This window comes from Lissotriton helveticus, chromosome 3_1 (genome assembly GCF_964261635.1).
Source record: "Lissotriton helveticus chromosome 3_1, aLisHel1.1, whole genome shotgun sequence".
Taxonomy (NCBI): Eukaryota; Metazoa; Chordata; class Amphibia; order Caudata; family Salamandridae; genus Lissotriton; species Lissotriton helveticus.
The window spans coordinates 1,647,565,715-1,647,582,034 of record NC_136061.1 but is presented as its reverse complement, the minus strand read 5'-3'; the positions used below and the strand labels follow the sequence as shown (position 1 = coordinate 1,647,582,034).

General features: G+C 44.4%; 1 protein-coding gene across 3 annotated transcripts in view; it reads right to left on the bottom strand.

The window, feature by feature from the left end:
- The window catches only part of CFAP221 (cilia and flagella associated protein 221), a 661,487-nt gene that overhangs the window by 36,625 nt on the left and 608,542 nt on the right, over positions 1-16,320 (bottom strand). For all 3 annotated transcript variants that reach the window (XM_078682395.1, XM_078682396.1, XM_078682398.1), the window contains exon 22: positions 12,255-12,350. In XM_078682395.1, coding sequence (XP_078538521.1) covers positions 12,255-12,350 — 96 coding nt within the window. The remainder of the gene's footprint in view (positions 1-12,254; positions 12,351-16,320) is intronic.

Genomic DNA, 16,320 nt, shown 5'->3' with positions numbered 1-16,320 from the left:
ATTGTAAATGTCATTGCCTTTTATTTACATAGATAAAAGGCATCGTCATTTACAATGCTAATAGCTTAAACTCTTGCGAATGCGAGACCTATTGCATTGCAAATGCTTGTTAATGTTCTGCAGGTACAAAAATGTGAAAAATATCGTAGAGTATTTTTTCCATTAGCAGTAAAATAGTTTAAACAGTAAATGTGAGACGAAAACAACATGTGTTCTACAGCTGCCTTAAAGTAGGTAACTGATAACTGAACTAAACAAAGACAGAAAGGTCATTTTCAGAATTACTAAAGAAGACTTCATTTAATGTTCTACTTGAACATCATGTCCGGGCCTTTACAAAATATTAAAAAGAGAACAGATGGCCGGAGGTTTTCTCTGGGAATGGTGGCAATCCTAAACCCACACCACCAGCCATTATATGGTTAGGGCAAACAAGAGGGGACAAAAAGCAGCCCTTCAATGTACCCGTAAGGATTAAAAATGCGGAAAAGAGTATTCTATTCACCTTTAAATGTACCTGGTGGTGGGTGTAAAGGGCTCGACACAGGACATAAATATGGTGCTAAATTCTGTGCCCAGTAGCACCCCACTGAGGAAACCATTGTCTAAATAATCAAAAATCCCCCCCCCCCAAAAAAAACCTTGATAAGCATAAGGGCACTAGGGTCAATAAGGCTGTGCAGCAGACATAGGGAGGTATGCCCTCTGTGTATGCATGACCAGGTGCTTCTCTGGGGCATGAAGCAGCTTTGGTAGCATTAATATTTGAAGGAGCTTGTTCGCAACTGTTTAGCACAGATTGTAATTTTGACAATTATGAGGAAGATAGGGCCATAAGAGACCCATTGGTACGGATGCTGCAAGGCTTTTGGAAAACAGCAATGACGCCTATGTCAGGGGAAAACCAGCCTTTTTCAATGGCCTCATCTCACTGTACAGGTTGAGCAGGGTTGGCAAAAGGAGCAGATGAAGTTGGCCGGCCCGACGTTTTTCCAGAGTTCATCTCCTTCAAGGCCTTCCCTAGCTAGCTCTGCCACCTGGAAAGGTTGATCCAGGTCAGCCACGTCCAATACACCATATAGGGAGAGGCAGATCGGTAGTAAGTACTCCTGTGCACCTGTCCCACCTATAGGGTCTGGTAGTAGGCCATGAAGGTAGACCAAGAGTCAGATGCATTTGAGAGCTGCCTGCCGGCCACATCAACAAGGGTGAGAATCACCCTGGAAGCAACATCCCTGGTCGCCAGCTTGTACAGTAGTATGCCAGACTTGTTGCCCCATTCACAGACTCTCCTGGAAGCTGTAATCCAGCACTGGCATGCCTCATTAAGAAAGTTAGCTCAGCAAACCTATTTTGACCTCCAACTGTGACTTACTTGTTCCTCTGGCCAGTCACGTTCTTCTTTCTCCAGCACCAGAATAGTATTCTCTACGTAAAGTGTGTTGCTGTTTATCCTTCTCACTAACCTTCAAGTATGATTTGGCAACCCCACCCAGGTTCACTGTCCCAGCTGTCAAATGCATGCTAGGTGATTCGACCGAGATAAGATTACTGTCCATATAGGCTTCAATTCTTGCATTAGAAAGTGTACAATTGCTTGTCTACTCTGCACCAGGCACTGAGTCTGCAGACTTGGTGGAACCCCCTCCCACACCCAGGAATCGAAGTTTGAACATGACTGGAGAGTGATCAGACATCCCTAAGGGTAGGATTTGTGAGGCGGTTGTGTCTAGTAGGTCAGTCTTGAGGGCAGCTTACGTATGTATGTATTCTGTAGTCAAATATGCCAAACATCACAAAGTACTAGACTCGCCACCCAATCTGACAGTCTCTTGTCCCTTCCCAAGCCAGTCATTTTAAACTCAGTCAAGTTAATGGCCAGCACAAAGGTAGCACTGAAGTCTCTCTTACAATGCCCTGAGGTAATATACGTATATATGCCCCTTCAGTGCCCCAAAAGAAGTGATGCTGCTGGTTTTGGAGAAGGTGCAGGCCAGAAAGAGACGTCAGTGAGTTCCCTCAGACTGGGTGTGATGTGATCCTAATTCTTGAGGCCAGTTATTACTATAACTGTTACTGCTATTGCCATCTGAAGATTGACCTTGTAAATTTGGGATCATGTGTCTGCCACCTGAACCTGGAGGGACTATTACCTGCACGTTTCCTCTGCTGTATGGGCCAGTAGGATCAGTTTACCTCAGCTGTGCACAGCCTGAGATTATGGGTTTTGTGTAAGTTCCAGTGTTTCCACTCTAGTTTTCTAACCAGATTTACGGTCACAAAGTATGACTTAGAATCTACTGGAAAGAGGGATGATGTAAAAATGAAGAAAGATCCTACAGTGATTAAAAAATATTAATATGCAGGTGGAAAGTGTTGGGTGCCTCTAATATCCAATGCATTAAAGTCAATGTTAGGGCAGCTTGTACGGAAAAGTTTTCGCAGGAAGGGAGAACCTCCAGCATCACAAAATTTCTTAAAGGCCCAACACGGACCTGCAAGTTTGTAGCCAACTGAGCGAAAGATATGCTCCAAAACTGCTCGAGTTTCCTTTGCAGTTAATGTGTACTCAGTGGGTACAAATCAATGAGCCCACGCTCTAAACACACACGGAAAGATGTGGCAGCCTTACATTGCTTGCTGATTCAAGGAAAGTATGTACACTAGACCGCTTTCAAATCCCACTGCTCGAATCAACCAAGTGCGCACTTTGGAAATCTGAAATCGCAAATGAGCAGGCAGCATTGGTCCCACGCCCCACTCGTTGATCCATCATTGTAAAATCGAAGGCATGTGCTCATCAACTCTCCCCTACCGCTAGCATCGGGTGCACCACTGAGAACAGCAACGTTAGCTTCCCTTACAGTACTGACACAGAACCTAGAACCAGGCAGCCGCGGCACCGGCGCTTTACTTATAACATTAAAAGTAAAGCGCGGGTGCCGCGCTTATACCGAAAGTAAAGAAGTAGATGTTTTTTCTATTTCTTTACTTTTGTTATAATCGCGGCACCCGTGCTTTACTTTAAATGTTAAAAGTAAAGCGCTGATGCCGCGCTTATACCCAAAATGAAGAAAAAAGAAAAAAAAAGCTTGCCATGACTACAATTTTCTCTATTTGAGACGGCCCACTTGGATGGGCTCGCCGGAGCTTGTCTTTATGGGGCCATGTGTTTTGAAACACATGGCCCCATAAAGATAAGGATCCTTTTGCGACGGCAGTAAGTCAAGTGAGCCAGTCCAAGTGGGACGGCTCAAAGAGAGAAAACTGTACGTCAGAGGATGCTCTTTCCCAATTGCCGGCCACCGTTTAGCATGAACGGTGAGGCCAGCCAATGGGAAAGAGGGGCGGGGCTAAAGCCTGCTATTGAATCTCCCTCAATCTCATTAGATCTCACCAGCGAGACTGCGCATGATCAGCGATCTCAGGCTTCAACCTAAAAATTTATAAAAAGAGCTCAAATTATGATTTGTTGTCAGTAGTAAAGCATTAAGTGTTTACCTTTCAGGAAGACTGTTTTTTATTGCAACTACAGTAATTTTTACTCTAATTCATTTGCCATAGGGAACATAACTAAGACCTTCATTACTAGTGGCCCTTCTATTTCAAAGGGCCCAGTAATCGCAGTTATTGGGCCCGTCAGAATTACACTGCTGGTGCGTGGTGTTCTATCCGTATATTTCACTTGCTGTAAGCTGAAGTCACAGGGTTGAAATCGGAGGAAATTGCAGAAAATGGTATGGTGAGTACGAATTTCACAAGTTATTCCACAAAAAAGTATAAAGTCTGTTATTTACTCACCATGGAAGTAACCAAAATGCTAGTAAGAGGAGTTATCATGGGGGTGGGGTGTGTTCCTTGTGTTATAATGGGCTACTGATAACGAGGGCTTTGTGTTTTTTTGTCAGGCTATTTATTTGCCAATTTTCCGCAATTTTTGGGTGTTTTTGAGGTGTTATAGCAAAACTTTGTGCTTTGTTAGAAAGCAATTCGATTTTTCTTATTTCATTTGTAGCACGGATGAAGCACTGCTAATTGTAATAAGCAGGTCGTAAATAGATTACGAAAGAAACAGCTTCAAAGACTTTGTAGTAGAAGCTTGGATTGTCAAGAATAAATAATGTATACAGCTTAAGGTTTGTTTGAACCTTTTTATCATGGGTCCTTTTACCTTCATACCTTTTCTTAAATGTAACCTCTATATGAATATAGATATATTGATGTCTCAAATGTTTTTAGATGTATTTTTTGAATCTTTTTGATTGTAAATATAAATTGTTCACGCATATGCCACTTTACAATACCTTGATCTTATGATCGATGAACTATTACGTATATATATTATGTAAATATTCTTTTAGTGATCATTTAATTTTCTGTATGTGTAATTTTGAAATGTATCCTGTGTCTTTTTATGATTTTTTAAAAAATCGAATAAAAGTGATTGACTGACTGACCTTCATACCTCTTTGTCACACTGGCCTCACATACCAGCAGACGGATGTATGACAATGCGCCTATCAACGTCAGAAACTGTCTGGTTTCATTGAATCAAGGAATTAATTATCTCTCACGTGCGCTGGACTCTCTCTAGGAACGCGAAAGCTTTACTCAGTATGTGTTTATCAGTCAAATAATAAACTCCAATCTTCTAATTTGTGAAGGTTTTGATTTTGAAATGGTCAGCTAAAACACATTTTTGTGTAGCAGTCCAATTGCCTGCTATGCAAATAGCGCCACCTCCTGGGAGACATTCAGCAGGAGCCAGTTGTGCTCTCAAGGACACATCTGCACTAGCATCACTCACAGATGATTAGCTGCCATCAGACTAAGAGTGCTGACATGAGGGGTTTTAGCAGGACCCTAAATGAACAAGCATTGGCAATGCTAATAGGTCTTGCTTATCTAAGATACTTTAATAGCATTACAATGTCATGTGTGTGCCCCTGAAAGTTCAACCTCCGGCAGTTGGATAAATGAATCAAATGATAACAGCTTTGTGGAAGGCAAGCACTTTTTTGTGGAAACATACAACTTCTGCTCAATCAAAACATGTACTCCTCGCTTATAGCATGTGGGCGCAGCCCAAGCCCCTCTCTGGTAATGTTCACATAATTGTCTGGCGAGAGCTGCGCTGTCAAGTCAGATGACAACAATGACTGTCCCGCAATAGCAAACAAGAGTGTTTTCTGTGACTCACTGGAATGTGGAAATGTATGTTTTACAAACCCATGGACACTATTCAATCGTTTACATTTAACAACAATAAAATCTGTGCCTGGGTGACTCTTCTAAACAACTATATCTAATCAAGAAGAACTAGTCTACCTAGACGTGATAGGAGTCACAAAGGTGTATGGTTGATGATGCATGTTTTATAAAGCCCTCACCTACGAACCTAGTTGGTGGCATGCTTCATCATCGGGCCCCACCCGATGACACAGAGTGGTCCCGGGTGTGCTTCAATGCCTGTGTTACAGCGGAGCGGGTATGTTACTGAGTGTGCGGTGTTAGTGACGTGAGAGGTGATAGGTTTAAAAACTGTCCTGTGGTCCCATTTACCCAAAGGGTTTACTTTAATGTTTGGGCCTCTGGCAGGAATAAAAGCAAGGCGTTGGATGTAGGTGTAGTAGTATTTAGGGTACTCCTGCATCCAGTGGGTGGTCTACATGTTTCAGCCAGGCCTTATGTTATAAACTGGCTTTACTCAGGACCTAGGTGATGTGTGAAGGTATGAACTATGCTACTGATCGCCTCATAGAGCAAAGAAATGTGTTGCACGCGCTAAGGTGCACTATATGTAAGAGGGGGGTTCCATCTCAAGGCATTACTGTACATAAAAACATACAAGACACAACAAACATACAGGGATGCCAATTAGCAAAGTATGCATAATCACGTCAAATCATTAGAATCGTTGTGTTCGTGTGGTTTGCAGGACTAGCTTATATTCAGAAGAAGGCTTCTTTTGTAAAAAAGTAATAAATTAATTTACTTCTACTTAATATAATCATGATCTTTTAGACAGTGATGGTTTTCACAAAAAGTAATGAAACTTGTGATTGGATCATAAACAGTTTCAATTTCTGTTTCTATGGTTGTTAAAAAAACTATTAAAACCCTAGGGAAGAAAGTCTTTCATGTCGAGCATGCTGGCACAGAGGCAATCCGGGTAGCATTTGGCCATGGTGTAATTTCAGTATCGCAAAAGGAATCTTGTGGTACTTTCTGTAATCCAGTGTGTGCCGGTGTAGGTGGTGCTTCAGTGTATACATCCTTTGAGCAGTGACGTTCAAGTTTTCCCACTAACCAGTTTTGCGTGTACTTCAGGTTTACTAACAGTGCTTGTCTTAAAACTGAGTTTGGTCATGGAATGCTTAGAAAGAAGTGCAAATTGCGCCTATCGGCACTCCAGAGTGGCAATTGTCAGTCAGAAGTTAAGGTGTGGAGGGAGAAATAGCGCTTGTACTTCCTGACTGTTCCTTGGTGGGCGGCCATCTTTCGAAGGTGACGGTGCACTAACGGTGTTGGATCTAGCCCTGATCTCTTGACTGGGTGAGAGTACTCTGCTTAATTCAGAGACTCTGTCCATCACCACCCCTTGTTGTAAATAATTTTGTCCACCCTAAGCGTGGAAGGGTATACTCAGATGTGAGTCCCTTGCTCATTGCACCATCAGGATTCAAGCAAGCCGGGCCGAAGACGGCTGAAATGCCAGAAACCGGTCCCCGGAAGCTTGTTTCCTTCCCAGTGTAAGAATTGGCTTTTGTAGTCTGGTCTGCCCTGTTCCCATGATGCACTGGGCCAGGGACAGACTAATTTGCATACAGCCAGGTTCTGAAACTGGGATGGTGCAATGAGCTAAAAAACGGTGTTGGATCTAGCCCTGATCTCTTGACTGGGTGAGAGTACTCTGCTTAATTCAGAGACTCTGTCCATCACCACCCCTTGTTGTAAATAATTTTGTCCACCCTAAGCGTGGAAGGGTATACTCAGATGTGAGTCCCTTGCTCATTGCACCATCAGGATTCAAGCAAGCCGGGCCGAAGACGGCTGAAATGCCAGAAACCGGTCCCCGGAAGCTTGTTTCCTTCCCAGTGTAAGAATTGGCTTTTGTAGTCTGGTCTGCCCTGTTCCCATGATGCACTGGGCCAGGGACAGACTAATTTGCATACAGCCAGGTTCTGAAACTGGGATGGTGCAATGAGCTAAAAAACGGTGTTGGATCTAGCCCTGATCTCTTGACTGGGTGAGAGTACTCTGCTTAATTCAGAGACTCTGTCCATCACCACCCCTTGTTGTAAATAATTTTGTCCACCCTAAGCGTGGAAGGGTATACTCAGTTGTGAGTCCCTTGCTCATTGCACCATCAGGATTCAAGCAAGCCGGGCCGAAGACGGCTGAAATGCCAGAAACCGGTCCCCGGAAGCTTGTTTCCTTCCCAGTGTAAGAATTGGCTTTTGTAGTCTGGTCTGCCCTGTTCCCATGATGCACTGGGCCAGGGACAGACTAATTTGCATACAGCCAGGTTCTGAAACTGGGATGGTGCAATGAGCTAAAAAACGGTGTTGGATCTAGCCCTGATCTCTTGACTGGGTGAGAGTACTCTGCTTAATTCAGAGACTCTGTCCATCACCACCCCTTGTTGTAAATAATTTTGTCTTAAAACTGAGTTTGGTCATGGAATGCTTAGAAAGAAGTGCAAATTGCGCCTATCGGCACTCCAGAGTGGCAATTGTCAGTCAGAAGTTAAGGTGTGGAGGGAGAAATAGCGCTTGTACTTCCTGACTGTTCCTTGGTGGGCGGCCATCTTTCGAGGGTGACGGTGCACTAACGCGCTCGAGCAGATTGAATACTAACCTCGTAGCGCTAATGTGTGCATTGTGAAACGATTTTGATGCAAGGGTACTTTTTAACCTGACGAATTTTAAAACTGTATATAAAAATTTTGATTACCCTGGCATTTGGCGCGCTGACTCCCCGGTCCACCGCAGCAAATTCATGCTGTTTGTGTGGAGGGAGAAATAGCGCTTGTACTTCCTGACTGTTCCTTGGTGGGCGGCCATCTTTCGAGGGTGACGGTCTAGTCTCCCCTCCCTCCCTGACTACATAAGGGCTGTGCACTAACGCGCTCGAGCAGATTGAATACTAACCTCGTAGTGCTAACGTGTGCATTGTGAAACAATTTTGTTGCAAGGGTTCTTTTTAACCTGACGAATTTTAAAACTGTATATAAAAATTGTGATTACCCTGGCATTTGGCGCGCTGACTCCCCGGTCCACCGCAGCAAATTCATGCTGTTTGTGTGGAGGGAGAAATAGCGCTTGTACTTCCTGACTGTTCCTTGGTGGGCGGCCATCTTTCGAGGGTGACGGTCTAGTCTCCCCTCCCTCCCTGACTACATAAGGGCTGTGCACTAACGCGCTCGAGCAGATTGAATACTAACCTCGTAGCGCTAACGTGTGCATTGTGAAACGATTTTGTTGCAAGGGTTCTTCTTAACCTGACGAATTTTAAAACTGTATATAAAAATTGTGATTACCCTGGCATTTGGCGCGCTGACTCCCCGGTCCACCGCAGCAAATTCATGCTGTTTGTGTGGAGGGAGAAATAGCGCTTGTACTTCCTGACTGTTCCTTGGTGGGCGGCCATCTTTCGAGGGTGACGGTCTAGTCTCCCCTCACCTCCCAATCTATTTATACCCCAGTTCACTCGCGCAGCGGTGACGCGCAGCGGGAGCGCCATAGACGCGCCTAAGAGGCGCCAAAGAGAAGCCAGTCTGCGCCAGTCCGCGTCCAGACGCTCCTAGCTCCTGGCCCGGGCAATATGGTAGGACATCGCATTTGTTACAGCGCTTCCTTTCTGCATGCATTACGACCCACTTTTAATCCGCTTTGTCTACACTCGGTCCCTCCTAATATTATAAATGCCAGTTGCAAATTATGCGACTGGTGTTTATCCCCTGTGATTTCTGGCATACATCCTCCCATACACAAAAAGAAAATGTTTCTCCTGAACTGTCGGTCCTTGCCAAAGCACCACACTGAACTAGCGTTATTGATAGAGGAGCTGAACCCTGAAGCCCTCTTTCTAACTGAGACATGGCTCCAGTTACAAAATGATCCAGGATCAGTGTGGGCCACTCCTCAAGGTTATACCCTCAAGCGACTGGACCACCAGTCAGGTAGAGGTGGAGGACTGGCCATCATCTATAGAGACATTTACAGATGTCGTGTCACCTCCTCTACCACACCAGCATGTGAGAGCTTACATTTCGCTCTTGAATTTTCTCCCACCATCACCTTCTCTGGTATTTTAGCCTATCGACCACCTGGTTCCCTTGGTGATTTCATCACTGACATGACGGATACAGCTGCTAACGTAGTGCTCACTGCAGCAAATCTTACTTTGCTAGGTGACCTAAATTTGCACCTGGATGATCCGCTCGACGTTGCCGCTAATAGCCTCCGTTTAAATCTCCAGGCTATTGGCCTGTCCCAGAAGGGTTTTTTTGCGACACATAACAAGGGACATCTTTTAGATCATGTATACAGTAATCTAGACACCCTATCGGTTGAAGTACCGATACCACTACCCTGGACCGATCACTTTTTAATTCCCCTTACATGGTCTATACATACCCCCCCTATCTTACAAACTCATGATAAACAGTGGGGCAGGAAATGGAGCTCCCTTCCGCTTCTTAAATGGGAACAAGCTCTCTCTGAATATCCACCCCGGAAAACGAGTAACTCTAATATGGCAGCTTTTAATTTTGATAACTGGATTTCTAGCACTCTCGACCAAGTTCTTCCAAGGGGCTCCCTTCAAGCAATAAAAAGATCTAAAGTTGCCCCTTGGTATACTCCTGCCCTTAGAATTCTGAAACAAGGCTGCCGCAAATCGGAGAGAGCCTGGAGGAAAGATCGCTCCCAGCTGAAGTAAGCAGAGTACAGAACTACAATAAGGCATTATAAAGATGAAATAAAACTTGCCCAAGCTGAGTTCTATGGAACTAAAATTAACTTGGCAGCGAACTCTCCCAGAGAAATTTTCAAAATTGCAAAATCTTTAATTTCTCCTCCTTCGGAGCTCCTGGCATCGGATGGTGCACAGGCCCGTTGTGACAACCGTGCCTTTTTCTTCTCTCAGAAGATTCAGGCCATTTATTCCCTACTCTCGACAGGTAGGGAGGACACGGGTTTCACCCCTACCTCAGATTCTGATCTATCCATGGCCTGTTCATTGGTTACTTTTCCACTTTTGGATCCCAGTACACTAGACAAAATGGTCTATAAAGTTACCTCGGGATCTCCCAATGACCCGGCACCCCCGCAGACTCTAGTTAAGGTGATTGACACCATCCGCCCGCTCATCTTGGATACCCTTAACTCCTCTATCACCTCAAGCTCCGTTCCAGCTCCATGGAAGTGCGCGATGGTCAGGGCTCTGCTGAAAAAGCCGAACTTGGATCAGAACAATCTGTCCAATTTTCGCCCCATCTCGCTGCTTCCGTGGATGAGTAAACTGCTGAAGAGACATGTCAATAAGATCTTAGTGGATTATTTAGAATCCAATAATCTACTACGTGTCTCCCAGACGGGGTTTCGCCCTCAGCATGGCACTGAAACTGCCCTCCTGGCAGTGACGGAGGCAGCTAGAGCCATAATGGACCAGGGAGGAAAAACAGCCATCATACTCCTTGATCTCAGGGCTGCGTTCGACACAGTTAACCATGCCACATTATTACATCGTTTGAAGGGCATGGGTGTGTCGGGCGCGGCCCTGGCTTGGCTGACGTCCTTCCTGGATGAGCGATTCTTTCAGGTGTTTGAGGGCGAGGCGGTATCATCTAAGCATCCGCTCAGCTGTGGGGTTCCCCAGGGGTCCTCCCTAAGCCCCACTCTTTTTAACGTTTATATGCAACCTCTAGAGAAGATAGTCCACCCTTTTGGTGTGCGGATTGTCACCTACGCAGACGATACCCAATTGGTGGTCTCTCTGGACCACGCTGAGGGTTCGTCTAACACCTTGGGCCCTTGTCTAGAGGCTGTTGCTGAGTGGATGCAATCCTCCCACCTCAAACTCAATGGGGAGAAGACCGAGATCATGCTATTGGGCAACTCCTCCTTGACCACCTTGGTTTCCATCTGGCCCTCATGTCTCGGTGCCCCACCCCCCCCGGAACCCCAGATAAAGAGTTTGGGAATCTGGCTTGATAAAGCGCTGGATTTTTCAGTCCAAGCCAGCAAAACCGCATCCACTTGTGTAGGGCTAATGAAAATGCTCCGCAAAGTGCTCCCTTTGCTTCCATTCCAGGCGAGAAGGGTCATGGTGCAGGCCCTGATTCTCTCTCGCCTGGACTATGGAAATGTCTTATATCTAGGAGCCCCGGCGGTGGTGACCAACAGGCTTCAAGTCACCCAAAACTGCGCCGCCCGATTATTGTTCAACATCCCTCGCTGGCAATCAGCGAGGAAGGCTTTAAAAAAACTCCACTGGCTCCCTGTGGCTGCCAGAACGCAGTTTAAGGCCATGTGCATTTTGCACAAATCTTTCCATCGAACTGGCCCCGCCATCTTGTACCCTTTAGTGTCACCCTATACTCCATCCAGAGCTCTTCGCTCTGGTACACTCAATCTGGCAACCACGTCCAAAATCAATAAAGCCCGATGGGGCGGTCGCTCTTTTACCTACACAGCGGCGAGGCTTTGGAACTCTCTGCCTCTATCCCTGAGAGAAAATAACAACCGATTGTCATTCAGGAAGGGTCTGAAGACTCACTTGTTTGCAAAAACGTGCTGAAGTATCCGTTGGCCCGACTCAGTAATCAGTCGAAAGCGCTGCGAGGCCTCCGGGTAGTTACGCGCTATACAAGTGCAATTTTTCATTTCATTTCATTTCAAGGTCAAGGACAATGTCCTCCTGAAGATGGGGATCTCTTTCTTTCTACTAAAGTCACAGATTGTGTGCACATTTGAGTATGAGAACTTTGATAGTGCAGCCACACAAGAGATAAAATGAAATAAAACGTATTCGCCAACCCTACGGCATCATTCAAGTGTATTGGACGTCTTAGGGTTTACATATTTCACACACACCTAATGGTAGAAAATGATGCTATATCTGAATATAATCCTCACCATCTCAAATCTTCATCATTTAGCGCATATGATTACAGATACAGTGTCCTGAATCTATCAACACTACTCACAATAAAAATGAAATGCATACTGCAGAGAAAGGGGACTTACTTTGCGGATATTACATTTTCCTTATCTATGTCAGGCAGTCCATCTAGTAAAGAAGGTCCATCTTCAGGCAGCAGGTCATCATGGAAGGGATCACACCTATAGAATTAAAAGAGTATTATTCATATCTCCCTTATTAAGAAGACCAAAGCAAATAGGAGAGTGGGCAATGCTTTTTTTGTACTTTTCAAGTAACATCTAACCCGGAGAAGAGTGGGACGGGAGGTGGGGAGGGAAGAGGGATTCTAGGTTAAAACCCTTCCTAGTCAACAACCAAACCAAGTAGTAAGCTTGTCTACAATTATTTAAAAAAAATTTAAAAAAAATTTTAAAAAATGTTTTTTTTAAAGTACACGTCCTCTAGTGTGCAGTCACTAGAAATAATTAGGGGTCCGATTTAACTATAGGCAGTCGGCTGTCTTCTGGCAGGGCGATGGAGAATTTACTCTATCGACCTGGCAGAGTTCCCTACAGGCAAGCTTAGAAATGTCCATCGGGCGGATGGCCATTACTTGTATCCACAGGTTAGAGAAAGGCCTTCATTCAATTCTACAACTTTTGGGGAATCGCTTCTGTCTGTACGCAGAATCCCCCAACCCAAACGAACAAAGCACCGTGTCACTATATCAGCCAATTGAGAGAATTGTTTGCATTCAGCTCAAAATGGAAAACTGCAACAAGGCAATTGAATTAAAGCATTACACTCTTTATAATGCAGGAGAACCCAAATAAGTACAATGTGGTCGTTTAATTCTGTGGGTGGAGTTTTGTCTGCTTCTCGTGCCTTTTTTCAGTAGCCCAGCTATGCAAGTCACTGTCCTATCCACATACAGACACTACGTTTCCTGCTCCTTCACTGGCTAAGTGGTTATTATGACTATTTATTACGCACTGAAATTTGTGCTTGCCCTTTTCACAAAAAGACAACTAAACTAAATGGAATTACATACTACAATCATCAGACAATCACCATGGAATGGTTTTGTCCTTAGTGTATTATTTTGTTTTACCATTCTCATATGGCCAAAATGGGGATTTCAATTGTGCTGGCTATACTGCAACTTTAAAGCAACAATATACTATGTACTATACCATTGCTTAATTGGCCACCAATTACTATGTTTAATTTTGTTACTCCAAGCATTTTCCCTCTATGCCTATGTTGCGTTTCTGTGTGTGCTTTATTGTGGTTGAGTAAGTTGATGACTGTAAGAATGATGCAAAAGGTGGGTGAATGGATGCATGAGTGCAAGGATATGTGGCAGAGTGCACGTATGGTGACATATTGAGTGCATAAACCCATCAATGACTGATAAGGCTCTTTTATTTATTAGCCAGACCTAATGGCATTTCCAATGCGTGCTTCTTTTTTTTTTACTAAACTCTGTCAAGCTGGCGTCTGGCCAGACCTAAAAGTAAAAAGAAACTGCTCATGTGGTGGATTCCAAGGCACATTAGGAATTCAATATGGAAGTGTCAGCTTCCTGTAGCTACCATCATATAGTGATGCTACACCGGACTTGGGTGTGCATATTCTATATAAGTATGAAAATATTCCTGAACAGTCCATGGAATGTGCTAGCGGTTTGCATGAGAGCTGGATACTTATCATAACACCAAAGGTACAGGCCATGTGTGAAGGTGTGTTGGGGGGTGGGGGGCTGAGTGTATCCAGTGAAATAGGGGAGAGAGGACAGCTGAAGACTGGGCTATGGAAAAAATATACTGAGGGAAAGACAACCACAGTTCCAAAGGTGGACAAGAGAGAGGGGAAGGTTTTAAGTGAGATTTGGGATGAAAAAGAGTAAGAGAAGAGAGCAACCTTTCAGGTGTGATATACTGCAATGTAACTGGCTGAATTTCCAAAGGGCTTTTTCGCTCTCCAAGCTCTTGAAAATATACGTTGCTGTAACTCAAGTCAACACATCGATGTGTCTTTACTCCCATACACTAGATGCCTGTCTGTTTTAGGCATCGGCGGCCATATAGTAATAAACAGAAAATGTCAGCGGTCGATAAACGTGCTGTATGCATTTGCTTAGAATGGGACACGACCTGTGTCTTTTTTTCCTAAAAGCATTTGGTTGAAGCACAGCGGGATCCAGAAGAACATCTGACCGAGTTGTAGCATTTATAAAGCCCAAACAAACCCACAGATCAGACTGTCTCTTGGTGCGGACAACGATCTCATCTGCAGACCCAACACTGATAACATTGCGAAATTCTTTGAAAGACTAGCAGCCTGATTCATCATTCTCTGGTTTTGCGAGCCCCTAATAGCGATTCATAAGGAATCGCTATTAAGGACTTGCAAAACGGGATTCATGTAGGAATTGCAAAAAATATTGCGATTCCTACATGTTCCTTATTTGCGAGTAGCTAATTGCTAATCGCAATGAGGAATAACTCCCCATGCATTCCTATGGGCCTACATGGGGAGTTATTCCTTATTTGCGATTAGCAATTACCTAATCGCAAATAAGGATGCGATTTCAAGGGTGCAGGGGTGTCCAAAGGACACCTTGTAGCACCCCTGAAATGTAATCTACATTGGTGTTGCGCACACACATGTCCAAAGGACATGTGTGTGTGTAACATGCAACTTAGGAAAATGCATTTAAATGCATTTTTCTAAGTTTTTGCTATTTACCGAGAGGTCTGACCTCTTGGTAAATAGCGGCCCAAAATTGCATTTTCGCAATTTTAAAATGCTTCATGAATTGCATTTAAGGAATCTCAAATAGAGATTCCTTAAATACAATTCTTCGCAAATGTGCGATTTCTTAAATAGCGAATTTTGCATTTGGGATGATGAATCCCAAATGCAAAAATTGCACTCGCAAAAGGCAAGATTCTGAGAATCTTGCCCTTTGCGAGTGCAATTTAGCTTGATGAATCAGGCTGTAGGAGTTCCAAGAGTCGCTCCTTAAACTAATAGCGAATAATGTTCTACTCTGGCCTACTCAGAGAAAGGGCAAATATGCCTCCTATTGTGTTAATCATCAATTAGAAGATTACTCGAAGGTGACTGAAAGGCCCAGCCTAGGCGAGATCGAATTACTCTGCTAATAAGGTAAGTGGGAAGCCTGTGTGATATTAGCTTGTTTAGTAATTAGAAATCCTTTCATTTTATTCTGCTGCCACTGGAAACCAGATAAGTGATCAACATCTATTCTGTGGTCCCTCGACTCAGCTTGCAGGACAAATGAACCATCCATATTCTTCCACTTTATGAAGTCGATCTAATTGGCATTTTGAAAGCCATGCTTAAATTTAATTACCGTCCTCATTGCATGAGGTCACTGCCGCTTTATCACTTTGGGCAGAAGGAGTTGAGTGTAGCAAGGCAGCGGGAGTCTGCAAAGATAATACAGTAACAAGCATTTACAATGCAATGGTCTCGGCAGCATTAAAGGTAGAGCTCTTGGTATTGCTCATTATTATTTTTTTTAAATCGTAAATAAATGGCATTGTCCTTTACATTGCCAATAGCTTCATCACGTGCATATGCAAGACCTATTGCATTAGCACCCACACACACAGTAAGTAGTAGAGTGAGAAGTCGATAGTGAGTAGGAGAGTTATTAGTAAAGAGTATTAGAGAGCGCAACAGAGCTATGTGAATATTAACAGCTGTGAGCCCGTGTCTGAGGTGCATCATCTGAGCTATGTGAATAATAACAGCTGTGAGCCCGTGCCCGAGGTGCATCATCAGAGCTGTGTGAATAACTGCGTCAGCCCCGTGCCCGAGGTGCATCATCAGAGCTGTGTGAATAACTGCGACAGCCCCGTGCCCGAGGTGCATCATCAGAGCTGTGTGAATAACTGCGTCAGCCCCGTGGCCGAGGTGCATCATCAGAGCTGTGTGAATAACTACGTCAGCCCTGTGCCCGAGGTGCATCATCAGAGCTGTGTGAATAACCGCATCAGCCCCGTGCCTGAGGTGCATCATCAGAGCTGTGTGAATAACGGCGTCAGCCCCGTGCCCGAGGTGCATCATCAGAGCTGTGTGAATAACTGCGTCAGCCCCGTGCCCGAGGTGCATCATCAGAGCTGTGTGAATAACGTC